The following is a 19,490-nucleotide window of genomic DNA, read 5'->3' as shown; positions in this document are numbered from 1 at the left end:
CAAAAAAAGGCTTAGGAAAATTGATGAATTTTTGTATAGCCATTTTAATATTGAAGATGGAAGAAAGAAAGCAACATTTTACATATTACACTTTATTATTTCAAGAAATGTAAAACCGCAACTGAAATGCACAAAAAGATTTGTGCAGGGTGTGGAGAAGGTGCTGTGACGGATTGAATGTGTCAAAAGTGGTTTGCAAAGTTTCGTGCTGGAGATTTCTCACTGGATGATGCTCCACGGTCGGGTAGACCAGTTGAAGTTGATAGTGATCAAATCGAAACAATAATTGAGAACAATCAACATTATACCACGCGGGAGATAGCCAACATACTCAGAATATCCACACCAGGCATTGCAGTCATCATTTGCACCAGCTTGGTTGTGTGAATCACTTTAATGCTTGGGTTCCACATAAGTTAAGTGAAAAAAACCTTCTGGACCATGTTTCCCTATGCAATTCTCTACTGAAACGTAATGAAAACATTCCATTTTTAAAACAAACTGTGATGGGCGATGAAAAGCGGGTACCGTACAACAATGTGGAATGGAAGAGATTGTGGGGCAAGTGAAATGAACCACCACCAACCACACCAAAGGCCAGGCTTCATCCAAAGAAGGTGATGTGTATATGGTGGGATTGGAAGGGAGTTCTCTATTATGAGCTCCTTCCGGAAAACCAAATGATTAATTCCAACAAGTACTGCTCCCAATTAGACCAGCTGAAAGCAGCACTTGACAAAAAGCGTCCAGAATTAGTCAACAGAAAACGCATAATCTTCCATCAGGATATTGCAAGACCGCACGTTTCTTTGATGACCAGACAAAAACTGTTACAGCTTGGCTGGGAAGTTCTGATTCATCCACTGTATTCACCAGACATTGCACTGTCCGATTTCCATTTATTTCGGTGTCTACCAAATTCGCTTAATGGAAAAAATTTCAGTTCTCTGGAAGACTGTAAAAGGCATCTGGAACAGTTCTTTGGTCAAAAAGATAAAAAGTTTTGGGAAGATGGAATTACAAAGTTGCCTGAAAAATGGCAGAAGGCACTTTTTGGCCCACCCAATATTATGATTTATAATAGGAAATATATATTTGGTCTTTGTTTCTAGCATAGAAAAACCTTTGGCATTTCCTATGAGGAGAGCAACAGTGCCTTTTTTTATGTTAATGAGATGACTTTTGGAAAGCCCCTAAGGGTGGGAGCCCTTGCCTTTGGAGTCAACCATGTGATTAGAGGGTTAGAACTTTTAGTCCCACCCCCATCTCTGATCTCTGTGGGGGGTGGGGGGGGCGAGGGTGGGGGCTGGAGATTGAGTTCATTTGCCAGAGGTCAGTGATTTAATCAAACATACCTGTGTAGTAGGACCTCCTAAAAACCCAAAAGGAGGAAGTTCAGGGAGCTTCCAGGTTGGTGACCCAGAAATGCTTACACGTTCCACCGTGTCAGGTCCCACACTCTGTGAGGATGGAAGCTCCTTTGTTTGGGATCCCGCCCTGTGTTTCTCTTCATCTGACTGTTGATTCGTCTCTTCCAGTATCCTCTGTAATAAACTGGTAATCTAGTGAGTAAACTGTTTTCCTGGGTCCTGTGAGCCACTCTAGCAAATTGATCAAACCCAAGGAGGCAGTCCGGGGAACCTCGATTTGTAGCCGGTCAGTCAGAGGACCAGTAACAACCTGGACTTGCTCTTGACCTCTGAGGTGGGGTGGGGCCCCCTTCTTGTAGGACTGAACCCTTAACTTGTGGCACCTGATGCTGTCCCCTGGTAGGTGGTGTCAGAATTGTGTTGAGTTGTAGGACGACCAGCTGGTGTTGGAACTTTGCTTGGATGTGTGGGGAAAACCACCCCCCACACACACTTTGGAATTGGATTCAGAGCCCTTACATATTATTTCACAATGTGGATGTGCAGCTCAAAGACCTCTCATCTGAAAAATGTTTATAACTGGTAGTGATAAGCTGATCAAAGTCTGACAGAAGGAAGCATTTTAAATGATCTTTAAGCATTTTGCTGCAACAGTGTGTATTTTCCAGCCGTTAAAAAAAATACTGGTCCAAGGCTTTTTGGAGTCCACTGACAGTTCAATGTTACCTTCCTTGCATAGACCATACCCACAGTGCGTTATCTTTAATTCCCATTTTGGGTTTCTTTAAGTGATGTGAGAATTTAGATACCTAAGAATCAAACTGAGGGCAAAACTTCTCCATATCTTAACTGTTTGCCTTAGTGTTTTCAGTTGTCTTGGCCACACCCAATTCAACAGTACGTTTTTTCATAGCTTGCCTTTATTGAGTCTTTATATAGTATTCAACCTACTGATCATAGAAACAATTTGCATTTTTCATTCCTATTTCATCAGTTTAAGTAATATTTTTAAAATTTACATAAATGATTGCAGGTGCAGTTGGCACAAGCAGTTGTGGTAACAAACACGTCTTACCCTGGTAAACATATACCCAGTGGTAGGAGCGAGCATGCAGTGTCTTGGTTGTGGTGGTCTATTAGTCAAAACACATGGTGTGGGCTTCCCTGGTGGCGCAGTGGTTGAGAGTCTGCCTGCCCGTGCAGGGGACACAGGTTCGTGCCCCAGTCCGGGAGGATCCCATGTGCTGCAGAGCGGCTGGGCCCGTGAGCCATGGCTGCTGAGCCTGGGCGTCCGGAGCATGTGCTCCGCAGCAGGAGAGGCCACAGCAGTGAGAGGCCTGCGTACCACACACGCACACACACACACAACACATGGTGTGCCAAATTCACCATTAGTTTTACTCAGGAAACAGAAAATATGATTAATCATGTGATTCAGTTAAATGAAGGTTGGTTAAGAGCTGCTTGTGTTTCATAATTTTAAATAACCACTTCCTTATTGATGGGCATTGAAATTGTTTTCGGCATTTTGCTTCCTATATGATCAGTAAATATACTTAAGTTTTGTTTGCACACACATAGCAATACCTTTATCTTAAAAAAAATATTCCTTGAAGGGGAATTCAATGTGTATAAGGGAATAGTTATTTTTTCATTCTGATAAATTTTGTTAAAGGGAATCTTAAATGTTTTATTGCGTGATTTTTAATTTAATTGTAGTAAAGTAAAATATGATAGGTAAAGTTTTTTCTTTTAAAATTAACCAATTTATTCCTTAGTTTTTCCTTTCTCCAAATCAAAGAAAAAAGAAAGTTAATGAGTCATAAAATAATAGATAAATAGTATTTAAGGCATTGAGTCATAGAATTCCAGACATCTCTCACACATAAATGACTCACTTTCTGTGTGTGCTGTGTATGTGGTTTATACTGTGGAATAGATGTGTTCCTCAATTTGAGTGGGTCTGTTCATATTTAAACAGTAAGGTGATGTGTTAGTGATTAACAGTGAAAAGCCTTAAGCCAAGGATCTTTTTATTAAATTGACAAAGTTAGGACTCAGCTTTGAATAAAGCCTGATATTTAGTGGTTCTGTGTTAGCTGTTTCAATGACAGTTTGTTCAGTAATTTCTATGCAAACCATTTGTTTGATGGGGTATGTATTAGAATAAAAAACATGGTCTTGTGGAAATTAGTTGGGGTTCGAGAGACAGGAACTCTTCGCTTATTAAAAACATTAATAATGACTATACCAACTATTTTAAGAACAAAAACAGTATCACAAATATATTAAAATTATATGAAGAAATGTATGTAGAGCCAGTTATAATTGTGTTACACATATCTTTTAATTCCTTTATATACTACAGCTAAACCTTTTTGGAATTGCCTGTGAATATTTTTAACCCTCTTTTTTTTTTTTGTGGTATGCGGGCCTCTCACTGTTGTGGCCTCTCCCTTTGCGGAGCACAGGCTCCGGACGCGCAGGCTCAGCGGCCATGGCTCACGGGCCCAGCCGCTCCGCGGCATGTGGGATCTTCCTGGACCAGGGCACGAACCGGTGTCCCCTGCATCGGCAGGCGGACTCTCAACCACTGCACCACCAGGGAAGCCCTAACCCCTCTTTTGACTAGCAGTTTTTTTCCTAATTTATTCTAATTGGCCTATCTTTTCTTTGCATAATTGGGGTTTTGATTGCCAAACTGGAAAATTATTATGACGTGAAAATTTTCATTTTTTTAAATCTTGAAAGTTATAATGTTATCTTAATACAAGAGACCCCAAAACACAATACCTATTTAAATAAGAATTTTATTTCTCTTAATAGTCTAGAAGTTAGTGGTCCAGCTCTTTGTTGGTGGGGCAGCTGTGCTCTACAAGATGATTCAGTACGTTTTGCTTAACAGACTTGTAGGATATTGGCCTGCCTCTGCATGGTCAAAGCCGATACAGTTGCACATGTGCCTTCTAGCCTGAGGGAAGTGGGAAAGTTTTAGTCTAGCTCTGGATTGGTGTCTTTTAGGTTGAAGATGACCTGAAAGTTGTGCCTTTACTTCCACTCACGTACCATTGGTCCACACTAAGTAACAAAACTTCAAGGCATGCTAGGAGTCTATCCTCTTGCTGGTGGGTAAATAACCAGGTAAAATTTTATTCCTATGGACAAAGGGGAAAACGGATAATGGAAAACAACTAATAATCTGGCTCAAAAGCCAGTATCTAAAAAATTGGATGTAAATTTCAAACTGAATATTTCTAAATGAATAGCTTTCTCAGATACAGCCAACTCAGCAACACTGTTGTAACTTTAGATGAAGTGTAATGTGAATTGAATCCCTGAATGTGACATTACTGTAAGATCTTGCTTCTCAAACTGGAGGACATTGTTGTTTGAGGGGGGAAGTACACACAGCCATGCACTTAGATGTAGCTTCTCTTCCTGGAGGAAGATTTAGAAGACTATGCATAGGATAGGAATATATTTTAGAGCTAAAAACGAAATTGGCAGGACCTTTAAGAAAAAGCTTAGGATTATTTTAAGGGATAATTTCAGATCCCCAGAGATATTTTCTATTTTTGCCACTATAGTCCTGTGGAAACATTTTGATAAGCAAACTTTTTTGTTTGTTAGGGTTTGTTTTATTTAGTTAGATCAACAATTCTAAACTATGTAAAATTGTGGAAATATATTGGGGGGGTGGGCAAGTAGTATGAAGTAAAGGAAATTTTCTTGTGTATACAAGCAGCATAGGCATCTTTATTCAAAGAAAGTCTTAAGTTATTTCTTTGTCATCTTAGATTTTTCTTTTATTCTTTGCTGCATTTTATACCATTCTTTTAAGGCCAAAATATATTTTTTAGGCTCTTCTTCTCCTTGCAGAGAAATAATGGGACTTGCAGACTACACTAGAGTTGTGGGAGTAGTAAGCTGTAGTTAATAATGGCTTTTCTTCATTTAAAGTATATTAAAATTAACTTTATATTAAAACTTATGTTCCATCTTTCCTTCTTATCACAGGACAATGAAAAGAGAACTCCACTGCATGCTGCTGCCTATCTTGGAGATGCAGAAATCATTGAATTGCTTATTTTATCTGGTATGGTAAGCTCTGTGTAAGAGCACATCATGCACATTTTGGTCATATTTAATATTTATTAAACCTCATTGACTATTTCTTCATATTTGTTAAACAACCTGAAACTTATTTGTTCATTCTAGAAGTAATGATCTCATATCATGTCCCAGGTACTGTTTTAGTGCTTAGAGTACATTGGAAAACAAGTCACTGCCTTGCGGAGCATATACTCTAAAGAAAAACAGGCTACAAATACAAGTAAATTTTACAGTATGTTAGAAGGAGATAAGTGCTATGGAAAAATGAAAAAGTAGATCAGAATACAGTCAGCCCTCTGTTTTCATGGGTTCTGAATCCATGGATTCAAACAGCCACAGATCAAAAATATTTGGAAAAAATTCCAGAATGTTCCAGAAGGCAGAATTTGAATTTACCATGCACTGGCAACTATTTACATAGCATTTAAATTGTATTAGGTATTATAAGTAATCTAGAGATAATTTAAAGTATACAGAAGAATATGCATAGGTTATATGCAAATACTATGCCATTTTATATAAGAGCTTTGAGCATCTGTAGATTCTGATATCCACAGTGGGTCCTGGAACCAATCCCTTGCAAATGCTGAGGGACAGCTGTAATGGAGTGGGATGAGAATTATATAAGTTGGGTATTATATGGAGTAGTCATACAAGGCCTCATTGACCTCAGAGTTGCTGGGAGATGATAATAGTTCTCCAACGAGGAGGTGATAGTAGCTTGGAGCTAGTACAGCATTGGAGGGGATTAGGAAAGATGTGATTGTAGATATATTTTGAAAATGATGCCAGCAAGATTTATGTCTTTAAATAGCTTGTGTCTAATTCTTTTTGAGGGCCTGTAAAATATATTTTAGGAAATTGTACTTTATTTTTAAATTTCTTCTAACCTGTTCAAGACCTTACAATATGAAATAATGGTAAAACTGTGTCCTATAGAATAGCACCTATGGTGGTCAGACTTCTTGCAGTCCTAAAACAGGCAATCAAAGGGAGCTTAGAAATATTTTTGTTGTATCCAGATGATCGTAAGTGATATTTATTGAAAAAGGATGCCTATGTTTGAATTGTGCTTATGTTGCCAGATTGCACAGATATATGCATAATGCAATTGGAGAGATAGTATCATTCCTTTGATATTTGGGAGAAGGAGCACTGAGAGAAATTTTGAGTGAAAATCCTCTTAAATAGTAGCCTGAATAGAATTTTGCCATTATAAATTAATAAAGTTTTTTAAATGTGGTTTTTATAACAAATTGCATGATCTTATAGAATTACAGTCACTTATGGACCAAGCTAATATTCTTATATTAGTTTCTTTATGAATAACTTTATCACTGACATACTTCCTTGAAGATGTCTGTTCCTCTATGGATGCTAGCTCACTAGTTTTCAGCTGAAATTTACTAGAGGTAAGAACTGAGGAGGTTCAAGAGAAAAATAATGCTTCCTCTTAATTGAGGCATATTCTGCTTTAATAATATATCCAGGACCAGATGGCTTCACAGGTGAATTCTACCAAACATTTAAAGAAGAGTTAATACCTATCTTTCTCAAACTGTTCCAAAATTTGAAGAGGAAGGAATGCTTCCAACCTCATTTGAGGTCAGCATTACCCTGATACCAAAATCAGAAAAAGACACTACAATAAAAGGAAGTTACACCCCAATTTCCCAGATGAACATAGATGCAAAAATCTTTAATAAAATATTAATAAACTAAATTCAACAATACGTTAAAAGGATCATACCTCATGATCAAGTGGAATTTATTACAGGGATGCAAGGATGGTTCAGCTTCCACAAATCAATCAATGTGATATACGCCTTAACAAAATGAGGCTAAAAATCATATGATCATCTCAATAGATGTAGAAAGAGCATTTGACAAAATTCAACACCTACTCATGGTAAAAACTCTGAACAAAGTAAGTATAGAGGGACTATACCTCAACATAATAAAGTCCATATATGGCAAGCCCACAGCAAACATACTTAAAGCTGAAAAGCTGAAACCTTTTCCTCTGAAATCAGGGGCATGGTGAGAATACCCAGTCTGATCACTTTTTCAGCAGTCCTAGAAGTCCTAGCCATAGCAGTTAGGCAAGAAAAAGAAATTAAAAGTGTTCAGATTGGAAAGGAAGAAGTAAACTGTCTCTTTTTGCAGGTGACTTATTGCATATAGAAAACTATAAAGACTCCATCAAAAAACCATTAGAAATGATAAACAATTTTAGTAAAGTTGCAGGATCTAAAATCAATATACAAAAATCTGTGTGCTTGTATATACTAATAACTATCAGAAAGAGAAATTAATAAAATAGTTCCATTTATGATTGCATCAAAAAGAGTAAAATACTTAGGAATAAATTTAACCAAGGAAGTGAAAGAGCTGTACACTGAAAACTATAAGACATTGATGAAAGAAATTGAGGAAGGCACAAAGAAATGGAAAGATATTCCGTGCTTGTGGATTGGAAGAATTAATATTGTTAAAATGTCCATACTACCCAAAGCAATCTACAGGTTCAGTGCAATCCCTATCAAAATTCCAGTGGCATTTTTCACAGAAGTAGAATAAAACAATCCTAAAATATGTATGGAACCACAAAGACCCAAGTAGCCAAAGCATTCTTGAGAAAGAACATTAAAACTGGAGCTTCCTGATTTTTAAACTGTATTACAGAGCTGTAATAATCAAAACAGTATAGTATTGGCATAAAAACAGACACAGAGATCAGTGGAACAAAAGAGAGCCCCAAAATAAGCTTGTGCATATTGTGATCGATTAAGGCAAAGGAGCTAAGAATAGACAATGGGGAAAGGACCATCTCTTCAATAAATGGTGGTGGGAAAACTGGGCAACTATCTTACACCATACACAAAAATCAACTCAAAATGGGTTAAAGACTTGAACATAAGACCCCAAATCATAAAACTCATAGAAGAAAACATACAGGGTAAGCTCCTTGGACTCAGTCTTGGCGATGATATTTTAGATTTGACACTAAAAACAAAGAAAACAAAATCAGATATAACAAGTGGGACTATATCAAACAACAAAGCTTCTTTCTGCATAGCAAAGGAAACCAACAAAATGAAAAGGCAACCTACAGAATAGGAGAAAGTAATGTGCAAATTATATATCTAATAAGGGATTGATATCCAAAATATATAAAGAACTCATATAACTCAGTAGCAAAAAACAGACAAACCAATCTGGTTAAAAGTCAGCCAGAGGGACTGAATACACATTTTTCCAAAGAAGACAGAGATATGGCCAAAGGTACATGAAAAAGTGCTCAACATCACTAATCATCAGGGAAGTGCAAAGCAAAACCACAATGAGATACCACCTCATACTTGTTAGAATGGCTATCATTAAAAAAAAGAAACAAGCATTAACAAGTATTAGTAGGGATGTAGAGAAAAGGAAAACCCCTGTTGGTGGGAATATAAATTGGTATAGCCACCGCAGAAAACAGTATGGAGGTTCCTCAAAAAATTAAAAATAGAACTGCCATATATGATCCAGCAAACCCACTTCTGTGTGTATATCCAAAGGAAACAAAATTACCATCTCAAAGAGATACAGGCATGTTCATTGCAGCATTATTCACAATAGCCAAGACATGGAAACAACCTAAATGTATGTCAATGGATGAATAAAGATGATGTGGTAAATGCATACATTGAAATATTATTTGGCTGTAAAAAAAGAAGCAAATCCTGCCATTTGCAGCAATATGGATGGACCTTGAGGGAATTATGCTAAATGAAATAAGTCAGAGAAAGACAAATAATTCATAATCTCACTTACATGTGGAATCTACAAAAACCAAATTGATAGAAACAGAGAATAGATTGGTTGTTGCCAGAGGTAGACAAGGTGGGGGGTGGAGGAAATGAGTAAAGGTGGTCAAATGGTACAAACTTCTAGTTATAAGATAGTTCTGGGGATGCAAGCTTAAAAGTCTCATCACAAGAAAAAAATTTTAACTATGTGAGGTGATGGATGTTAACTTATTGTAGTAATCATTTCTATATTATATGTCATATCATTTTGTTCTACATCTTAAACTAATATAATGTTATATGTTAATTATATAATAAAACTGGGGGGGAAATAATTATCACCCAGAACAGTAGTCTTCAAACAGTATATGTACACTCTTGAGGTTCTGTAGTGGTGTTTCACGGGTTCTGCTTAAATTTGGTTTGAATGCCATGGTTGTTGAGGCCCAAGTTATACACTAATTTACATACCCCGATTTCAAAATAGCCTTATAATTGTATTGAATGGATTTTTAATAAGTTATAAATTAGAATTGAAACTAAGTGTTTTACCTGATAATTCCCTAAAGAAGAGAATTAAATACATGAACGGGAAAGTAGACAACAACATTAGGCTAATTTGTTTGTAATTAGTAATGAAAATTGTTACTGAAAAGTTTAGGGTAGACTGTTCTTACCCTTCATGTTAGTTACCAATGACATGTTACAATAGTAATTAGGTTAACTTTAGTGTAATCTTAAGAAAATTAAGCAATGTGAAATAATAATCTCCATTTAGCTCTTGCATTATACAAAAGTCATGGTATGCTCCAATAAGAACACACAATAAAGTAAATTACTATAATTTCATATTATAAAAACTACTTTGGTATCCATGGCAAGGAATAAATAGTTCCTAAAATATTTCTCTAAAACGGAAAGTGAAGAATATAAAGAAATTGATCGTTCCTTAGAGCCGTGTACTTCGATGTTCATGGATGTTTATGTTTCAGGTTTTGGTGGTTTTCTGATTTACTGTGGTGAGAAGTTAGGAAGTAACGTTTTGTAATTTGTTTCACTCTTGTGTTTCCATTGTCAAGAATTACGACGTTACAGTTTAATTTGTAATTATAATTCCCGCTGTTTTATCACACACAGTCTGTCCTTATTCATGGCTTCTCTATTCCCAGGTTTTAAAATTTTGATGTCTCTTGGTTGAATAGACCTCATCATCAAGTAGTTTTTGTTTTTATATTTTCTGTAAGAGCTCATGGATATTGTATTCTGTGGTATCTTATTTATTTTGGACCATTTCTTTTTTTTTATTTAGTTGAAGGGTAGATAAGCTAGTTATAAAATTCTCAATTTATGCTTTTTCCTTTCAATATTGTAGATGTTACTCCACTGTCTTCTAGCGAGTGAAAGTCTTGAATTGAGCTCCTCTCTGCTTACATTCCATCCCCCCATTACACTTTCCACCACCATAGTCCATTCTCTTCTGCCTGGATGCCTGTAGGATTCAATTCTTTATCCCTGAAATTCATGCTAACTTTCCTAGGCTAAATCTCTTGATTCTTTTTGCTAGGGCATTATGTGAATGTACACTTTTAGTTTTGAAATTCGGATTTTTATTTCATTTATATCTTTCATTGCATCTTTACATGTTTTATTTCCGTGTGTTTTTCTGTCAGTAAATTTTTGTGCAGTGTGTTTTGCTACTAAAATGGATATCCTTCATCTGTCTTTATCAGCTATTTTCTGATTGTAATTTTGTCTTTAAATTTAGTTTTAAGTTATTTCCTTTTACCTATCCTTCATTCATTCAACAAATACTTAATGAGCCTGGCTGCATAGCAAGTACCATTCTAGGTGCTGTGGTAGAGCAGTGAATAAAATAAATGAAGTCCCAGCCTTTATGGAGTTTATGTTTTAATGGGGGAGATAGTAGGAGAGTAGCAAGTTAATATATAGTTTGTCATGTGTTGATAATTGCTATGGAAAAATTAAAGGAATGGTATGTTGGGTGGGGATCAGTTGCTATTTTGTGTTGGGTTATCAGGAAAGGATTCAGTGACATTTGAGGAGATAAGCAAATATGGAAGCGAGCCTTGCATATGGTGCAGATGTTTACTGGAAATTAAGAGATTAGCAAGAACAAACACCGTGAGGTGTAGCATGTTTGGAGGCAAGTGAAAAAAGCAGTAGGAGGTAAAGCAGAGGTTGGGGGTGTTCCAGGTAAATACTTGCTTTGGCCCTTAAAGTGATGTGGAAAACCAATGGGGAGTTTTAGGTGGAGGGACAGAGGCTGACCTAGTTTTTTAAAGATTCACTCTGGCTGTGGCTTCAGATTCTTGACTGTGTTGTAAGACATGTCTGCTCTGCTTTTTGTTGTTTCTAGGCTTTTATCTTTGATTGCTTTATTTTCCTTTTCTCTTTCCTGATCTGCCAGCTCTCATCTCTTTGCATTATTTTACCTCTTTCTTGGAGCTTTTCTTTGAGGTCTCTGTTCAGAACTTAATTTCTCTGAAGTTGTGTATAAAGAGTAGTTCACAAATTCTTCCTCTCCTTTCTTGGGATAATTTCTTTCAAATATATTTACCTATTAACTGTATTCTGCTCAGTTTACTCTGCTTTTGTATATTTTTGCTCTAGTCCTGTGCTGAATCCTTTAAGTTTTTTTTTTTTTTTTTGGCCACACCATGCAGCTTGTGGGATCTTAGTTCCCCTACCAGGGATTGAACCCCGGGCTGTTAGCAGTGAAAGCGTGGAGTCCTAACCACTGGACTGCCATTATATATCATTGAGGAATATGCTTTTTCCAGAACATCTGTTTGGAGTAGGGAGGGGCAAAAAACGCCTCATAGATTAACTGTGTGGTTTCCTTTACTCATAGAACTACCTGTTAGATCTGTGGGAAAGAACTACAAGACAGAGCTGCCAAGTAAACTATGAAAAACCTGACAAACTTTTTATCTTAAGTATTGGCATATCCCAATGATCTGTACTGTTCTAAGGTGCGATGGCTTAGGAGTGAATATGATTTGAACCTAATACATTTTTAGAGGGTGTCAAATTCAGAACCAGGCAGATCCATCGCCTGACCCTAAACACGGTCCTAAAGTAAATCGCTTGAGGAAATTGGATCCCAAAGATTACAGGTGGGGAATTTTGAAGTGTGTCCATATTTCATTGGAGATCAAAGAAGCCTAACTAAAAGAATTGTGGGCTGACTCACATGATAGCTTCTTTTTGAAAAGGCTGTTTTATCTTGAAGATTATGAGTTTGGAGGAACTAAGGTGATTGGCAGTGGAAAGAATCAGAACATTCGAAATTCCTTAAAAATTTATTGATTTAAATAACTTTGTGTTACACATAATTAAAAAAAAAACCTTTAAAAAATAAATAATGAAGATTCTTGCTTGATCTCTCCTGTAGCACAGCCTTACCTTGTTCTTCTGTGTTATAAAGGGAGAGTCTCCTGTGGATGACCTCTAGATCATCTAAAAGGGTGTTAGATAGGGATTCTAGGACACAAACAGTGGAGAGAAGGGGGCAAAAGGACATTCACACAAACACGCTCTTTTAGTCGAATTGGTAGCCTTCTTGAAGAAACTTCACTTGATGTCCATGATGCATTTTTAAGATTCATGGATGAGGGGTATAACTTTTGACATGTTATATGTAATCAAACAAGTGAATCCTTCCGTAGAATCTATATAGTAACACTAGAGTCTAGTAGAATTACTCTTACAATTATTATTGAATGGAGCAAAGTAATTGGAAGCAGTGAGTGCTTACTATATCTCAAGTACTGTGTTAAATTTAGCTTTTTCATTTATGACCTCATTTTATCCTCAACTCTGAAGGTATTATTATAGATAAAGGAAGAGAAAGCATTTAGAGATGTGATAACTGGCTGAAAGTTATACTGCTAATAAAAGCTAGAGCCAGCATAGTAAGTCAGACCCAGGCTATCTGACTGTGGAGTTCAGGCTATCTGACTCTTAACTCTGCTGCAGTCTGAACTGTGCTCCCCTCTACACTCTACCCACCCCCATCTACTTAGCATTTAGTAAAATTTGTATAGAAAATAACTTTTGTTGAAGAACTTCTGTTTTAAGGACTAAATTTACTGGCTGCCTAAATATAGATATTTTTATGGGAGCTATTCTTGTAATGCTTATATTTTTCAAACATAGGTTTACCAGTACCTCAGGCTGTTTATAGCATGTGTTAGGTGGTTAAATAATGTGTTGTGTTAATCATTTAATTGGCCTTTTTTAGAAAATAAAGTTCTTAATAAGGAAATATGTATACTGTGTTTCTGGTAATAAGAATTAGACCTAAAGTGTGTGACGTTTGAAAGACTGCAGTGTTGGTATATAAGTTTACTAGGGCTGCCATCACAAATTACTACAAGATGAGTGGCTTAAACAACAAAATTTATTTTCTCACAGTTCTGGAAGCTGGAAGTACAAGATCAAGGTGTTGGCAGAGTCAGTTTCTTCTGAAAGCTGTGAGAGAAGGATCTGTTCTAGGACTTTCTCCTTGGCTTGTAGATGACCGCCTTCTTGTGTCTTCCATCGGTACATGTCTATGTCCAAATTTCTAATGCTTATAAGGATCCAGTCATATTGCATTAGGGCCCATGCTAAAAAAAAAAACACCTCATTTTAACTTAATTACCTCTGTGAAGACCCTGAGGTGCTGGGGTTAGGACTTCAGCATATGAATTTGGTGGTGGGGACACAGTTCAACCCACAATATCTATATATCCATAACACCCTCTTAAATGATACAGTGCACTAGCTTGGTGGTAGGGGGGGTGGTCTAGCATCACAGGTGGAAAAGTGGAAATGTACTTGCTTTTTGCTCATTCTTCTCCCAACCTGAAAACGGAATCTGAAGCTTTTGCCACTGATTTTGGTAGACAGCCAAAGGAAAGCATTATTTCCAGTTTGGGAAGAGTGCTAAAAGTACTTGGCTCCTGGCCCAGCTCACTGTATAGGGACTATCTCCTCTGTGGCTTAGGAGCAGAGAAAAAAACTATGCTCTGCAAACAGAAGTTTTAGAAAATTATTAGTGGGACTATAATTATTACAAACAAATAGGAAAATAGAAATAATTTTAATAGCATTAAATCTCAGGTACTTCGCCTAGATCAGAGGCTGATAGACTTTTTATGTGAAGGGTCATACAGACACACTGGCAACTACTCATCTCTACTCCTGTGATGCAAAAGCTACTTATTTAACACGTAAGTGAATAGGTGTAGCTATGTTGCAGTAAAACTTTATTTAAAAATAGGTGGCTGGCAGTCTGTGGGCTGTAATTTGAAGATCCCTGGCATTGATTATAAAGATATTATCTTACCTATTTAATGTTAAAGTAAGGCAAGGTATTTAATAAGCATGAAATAACTTATTCTGAGTATTTCAAAATAGGGTAGAATATTATCACTGGAAATGGATCGTAGAGATCATTTACCACAGCTCTTATTTTACTGATAACTGAGGTTCAAAAATCAAAGAATTGGCAGATCTTGGTGACTGATCAGATTAGGGAGAAAGCAGGTGAATTAGTCTTCTTGCGGAATGAGACCTAGAGTCACATGGGACACTTGTGATTTGGTGTCTGACTTTGTAGAGCTCAGAAACAGGTGCTCCCTGTGTTGTTTTAACCTGGGGCCTAGTCTCCCTTGAGAGAGAGACAAACAGAGACGCGCATGGGCATGCACACACAAGGATTATTATTACCAAAATGAAGGCGTAGGCATATGGGGAGCAGTCCCAGGTCACACAGCCTGCTGGTTACAGAGCCATTATTAGATCACAGGTCTTACTCCTGGGATCCGTCCGCTGACCCCGACTGCCTCCTCATATGTCCAGACCTCTCTTCAGCTACATTGCTGGCAAGAGCCCAGGCTAGACTGATAAAAGTGAACCAGATTTTTTTATTTTTTAAAATTACTTTCGTTTTATCTCTAAATGTAGTAGACATTTATCTAATTTTGGAAGAAATTTTACCTTAAATATGTTTTTTCTTTTAAAAAGCTATTGTTTCAGAATATATTTTATATGTGTGAATTAGTAAATGAAAAGATTGGGTGAAAGGAAGAAGGTTATCTGGATTTTTCTGTATAATCTAACTGTGGTATCAAATGGATACAACCAAGCTGTTTGGATGACCCTGCAGTTGATTTTTGCTTGCTTGTTTTCTTTTTGCTTTTAACATATTGGAAATCTGATCACATCTCTGTTCTGGAAAGGTGAATCCAAATTCAGATATTTGATGAGACGTAGGTTCTGGCTGCTTGTTCTTCTTCAGGGAAAGCTCAGTTGATGTACATTTGATAGATTTGTGGGTGAAAGGGAGTCTAGTAAAGACAGTCTTTGATTTATACAGTGGGGCATAACAACCTTGGGTTTTTCTAGATACGCTGCTAGCACTCAGGAGGCTTTCTTTGGGTGTCAGTTTGCAGTGGTCATCGGTGACATCATCCTCAAATTGCTGTCTTGTCTGCAGCTTCCACAGCAGTGCTTCTCCTACCACAGGGTCTCCCGGTAGCCTGACTGCAGCAGTTGAGATGGCGCTGCTATTTTATGTTCTTTCCTGTTTTAATGATTAGGAAATAGTAAAGAAATTAATCTTTTCTTGAGAGAAACTTAAGTCTTGTGACTTAAGATCATCCTTTGGAATCACAAATATTATACTCTGAGAGCCTGTGATGATGCTACTGGAGCTGTTACATTTGGTTTTATTTCTCTCTAGGAAGACTATTTTGTGTTTTCAGTGGATAGGATTTCTTTCTTTTCCTGCCCTCCCTCCCTCCCTCTTCCGTTCTCTCCCTCCCCATCTTCCCCTTTCCCACTCTCTCCCCTTCCCCCTAGGTCTGTTCCCCTCCCCCTCTTCCTCCTCTCTGTCTCCCTCCATCCCCCGCCTCTCTCTCCCTCCCTCCCCATCTCCTTCTCTCTCTCCCTCCCCTCTCCTTCTCTTTTTCCTGTCTTCATCTTCTTTGTGGCTAGTTTTCAGCTGTTGGATTAGTTACTTTACTCTGGAAATGTCTTTTCCATTACTGGAATTACTTTGTAGTGTGTATATGAATATGTAGCTAATTTTGGAGCTCTGTGTGGAACAGAAGTCTGGTTACCTTCAGAGAGCTCACATGAGATGAGCTCTGGTAGCCTGGACGTCTGATGTGCACTGCCATGTTTATTGTTCTTAAGCCATTTTTCATTGTGCAGCCAACTGCTGCTCTTATAATGGACCTTGCTATGCCATGTTCGTCTGTTAATATATAAAGCACATACTAATTTACCCATGTGGGCAGGGGAGATATTTGTTGTATTGTGTCCTTAGAGATAGCTCAACCATTACTCACATACTTGACCTTTAATTTCCAAGGAATTAAAATATCTGATTAGTGTTACTAGAAGATGACTTAACACAAGTGTCTTCTGAGATAGGATATGATTAGATGTCTAAAATCCCATTGTGCTGATCTTCCTGCAGTTAAGTATCTTTAGAATCTTTAAAAAAGAGCAAGCCAAATTTTTTATCAGTTGTCTACTAGTTGCAAGTGGCAGCATGATGTGTCCTCGTTAAGCCACTAGTGGATTATTTGTTATAGTCACTCATGTTTTTGATAAAATTAACTTTGAATTTTTTATTAAAAGAGAAAGAAAGACGATTTAATTAATTAGTTAATTATTGTAACTTAAAATGGAAGAATGAAGCAAGCAGGTTTTTTACTTTGGGCTGCCAAATGCACCATAAATATTAGATTTTCTTCCTTCAGTTGTATATCTGATAACCCATTTCCAAAAGAAAGACAGACTATCTTCACCCTCTTCCTGCTTTCCAATTTTTTCTTTGCACTTGAAGCCAAATTCTTGGAGTGTTTTTTCATGACCACTCCTTTCATTTCATTTCCTCTTCAGTACATTTCACTTTTTGAACATGTAGTATTTCAGTTTCATTTCCGAATTAAAATATACACACCTTTAAAGGTATACAGCTTACAGCGCAGTTGCCTTTCTACCCTAGTTCCCCATCACATCATCCAATTCTTATTGCCCCCCACCACCAATGCAAACACATAGGCAACCGCTGTTCTTAATGTCTTAGCTTTCCTCCAGGGTTTCCTTTTGCAAATGTAAATATAGATACTTAACTCTTCCTTTTTCTATGTAGAAGTAAAGAATATTTTTCATACAGCTCTCACTTATTGCTGTTTTTACATTTTTTTTTTTTTTTTGCGGCACGCGGGCGTCTCACTGTTGTGGCCTCTCCTGTTGCGGGGCACAGGCTCCCGCCGCGCAGGCTCAGCGGCCATGGCTCACAGGCCTAGCCGCTCCACGGCATGTGGAATCTTTCCTGGACCAGGGACACAAACCCGTGTCCCCTGCATCTGCAGGCGGACTCTCAACCACTGCACCACCAAGGAAGCCCTATTTTTACTTTTTATTTCTCAGATCTTTATCAGCACGTAGAGATCATCCTCATTTTTTGTGACAGCCACATTCTATTTCCTTGTTGGTTAATGCCTTGAATCAGACTTCTGACCCTTCCCATTTGTTGGAGGCCCATTTTCAGGCCTCATTCTTCTCTACTTCTGTCTTTCCGGGGTACTTGTGTTTTTTGAGTGTCTGTGTCACTACCCTTCTGGCCTTAATGCCAGGACCTGCCCTCCTACTGTGCACATAAATACAAAATCATAGAAAGAGGTACAGGAATTATAGAGAACCATTGAAGTTCCAAGTGATAAATGGGGAGAAGGAAGGAGCCTCTTCACTGTCTCTAGGGCTCCAGCTTTCTGACCCGTGAACATTTCAAGTGTTTGTGCTCTTACCCAAAACAAATGCTGACTTTATTGTGGTCAGAAAAGCTTCTTTTCACCATTTTGGTCTCCACAGAACCTGGCCAGTAGTTGTTCATATGTTTATTACATTAATATACCACTGTCTCTGGCTGGGTGGTTGTTTTTTTTTAATTGGCTGTGTTGGGTCTTCATTGCTGCACGTGGGCTTTCGCTAGTTGTGACGAGTGGGGCTACTCTTTGTTGTGGTGTGCAGGCTTCCCATTGTGGTGGCTTCTCTTGTTGCGGAGCATGGGCTCTAGGCATGCGGGCTCAGTAGTTGTGGCTCGTGGGCTCCAGAGCGCAGGCTCAGTAGTTGTGGCGCATGGGCTTAGTTGCTCTGCGGCATGTGGCATCTTCCCAGACCAGGGCTCGAACCCGTGTCCCCTGCATTGGCAGGCGGATTCTTAACCACTCTGCCACCAGGGAAGTCCCTCTGGCTGGTTCTTTATTTTGCTGACTCCCTTTCTTTCTCCCACAGCTTTAAGCGATCTTGAAAGCTCTCCTGCTGGTTCATGATTTACTGGCCCTGCCCACACAGAGTTCAGCTTCAACTGCTGCACTTGTGGATGATTTCCTACACCTGCCTTTCATTCATTTTCTCTCACATTCAGACTTATAAAATCTACTTCTAATGTATCCGTGCTACATGTACTAGGTACATTGGTTTGTATGTTAATCTTTTTTGTTGGTTTTTTATTGTTTGTTTGTATTTTGACTGTGCCGTGCTGCATGTGAGATTTCAGTTCCCTGACCAGGGATTGAACCCATGCCCCCTGCTTTGGAAGCTCGGAGTGCTAACCACTGGACCACCAGGGAACTCCCCTGTTAATTTTTGTAACAAGGTATTAGGGGATCTGGTTTATAGATGAAGAAATGTAGGTTCAGAGGGATCATATAGCTAGTTAGGGACCTATAGCCAGAGGTTATTCGGGCTGTAACTTGGAGTCACTGCACTTGATTATTACTTAGAACCTCACACTCAAAACAATGTAAACATTAGGATGTCTGAGTTCTATCCTTGGTTCTGCTGTAGTTGACTCTGGCGGTGAGCTGCTTGCTTGTACCAGCATTTCATCATCTAGAGAGTATGGAGGTTGGGCTAGGTTCCTAAAGCCTCTTCTCACTTAGCTAGTTATTATTCTAGATGTAAATCTAGGATTGCTCATAGTGCAGGACCTGTTGCAAGTTCCTCTAGTCCTGAGAGTCAAGGTGGTTTCTCTCTACATAGAGTGATCCCACGGTGTGCTGCTTCTGTTTGGTGGGGATTTACATAGGTGATAGATTTTTTTCCCCCTCAAATTACATAATACACTTATTGTCTTACTAAATTGTATTTCCATTCTATTAAGGAAAATTTGTGTCCATTGACTTAA

The 19,490-nt window shown here is 38.0% G+C and overlaps 1 protein-coding gene across 2 annotated transcripts in view; it reads left to right on the top strand.

Moving 5' to 3' along the window:
* Positions 1–19,490, top strand: part of ANKRD28 (ankyrin repeat domain 28) — a 185,726-nt gene that overhangs the window by 99,545 nt on the left and 66,691 nt on the right. For both annotated transcript variants that reach the window (XM_082840084.1, XM_082840083.1), the window contains exon 3: positions 5,388–5,466. In XM_082840084.1, the coding sequence (XP_082696210.1) occupies positions 5,388–5,466 (79 nt within the window). The remainder of the gene's footprint in view (positions 1–5,387; positions 5,467–19,490) is intronic.

The sequence above is a fragment of the Leucopleurus acutus genome (assembly GCF_964270905.1).
Source record: "Leucopleurus acutus genome assembly, chromosome: 5".
Lineage (NCBI taxonomy): Eukaryota > Metazoa > Chordata > Mammalia > Artiodactyla > Delphinidae > Leucopleurus > Leucopleurus acutus.
This window is presented reverse-complemented; position numbering and strand designations above follow the sequence as displayed.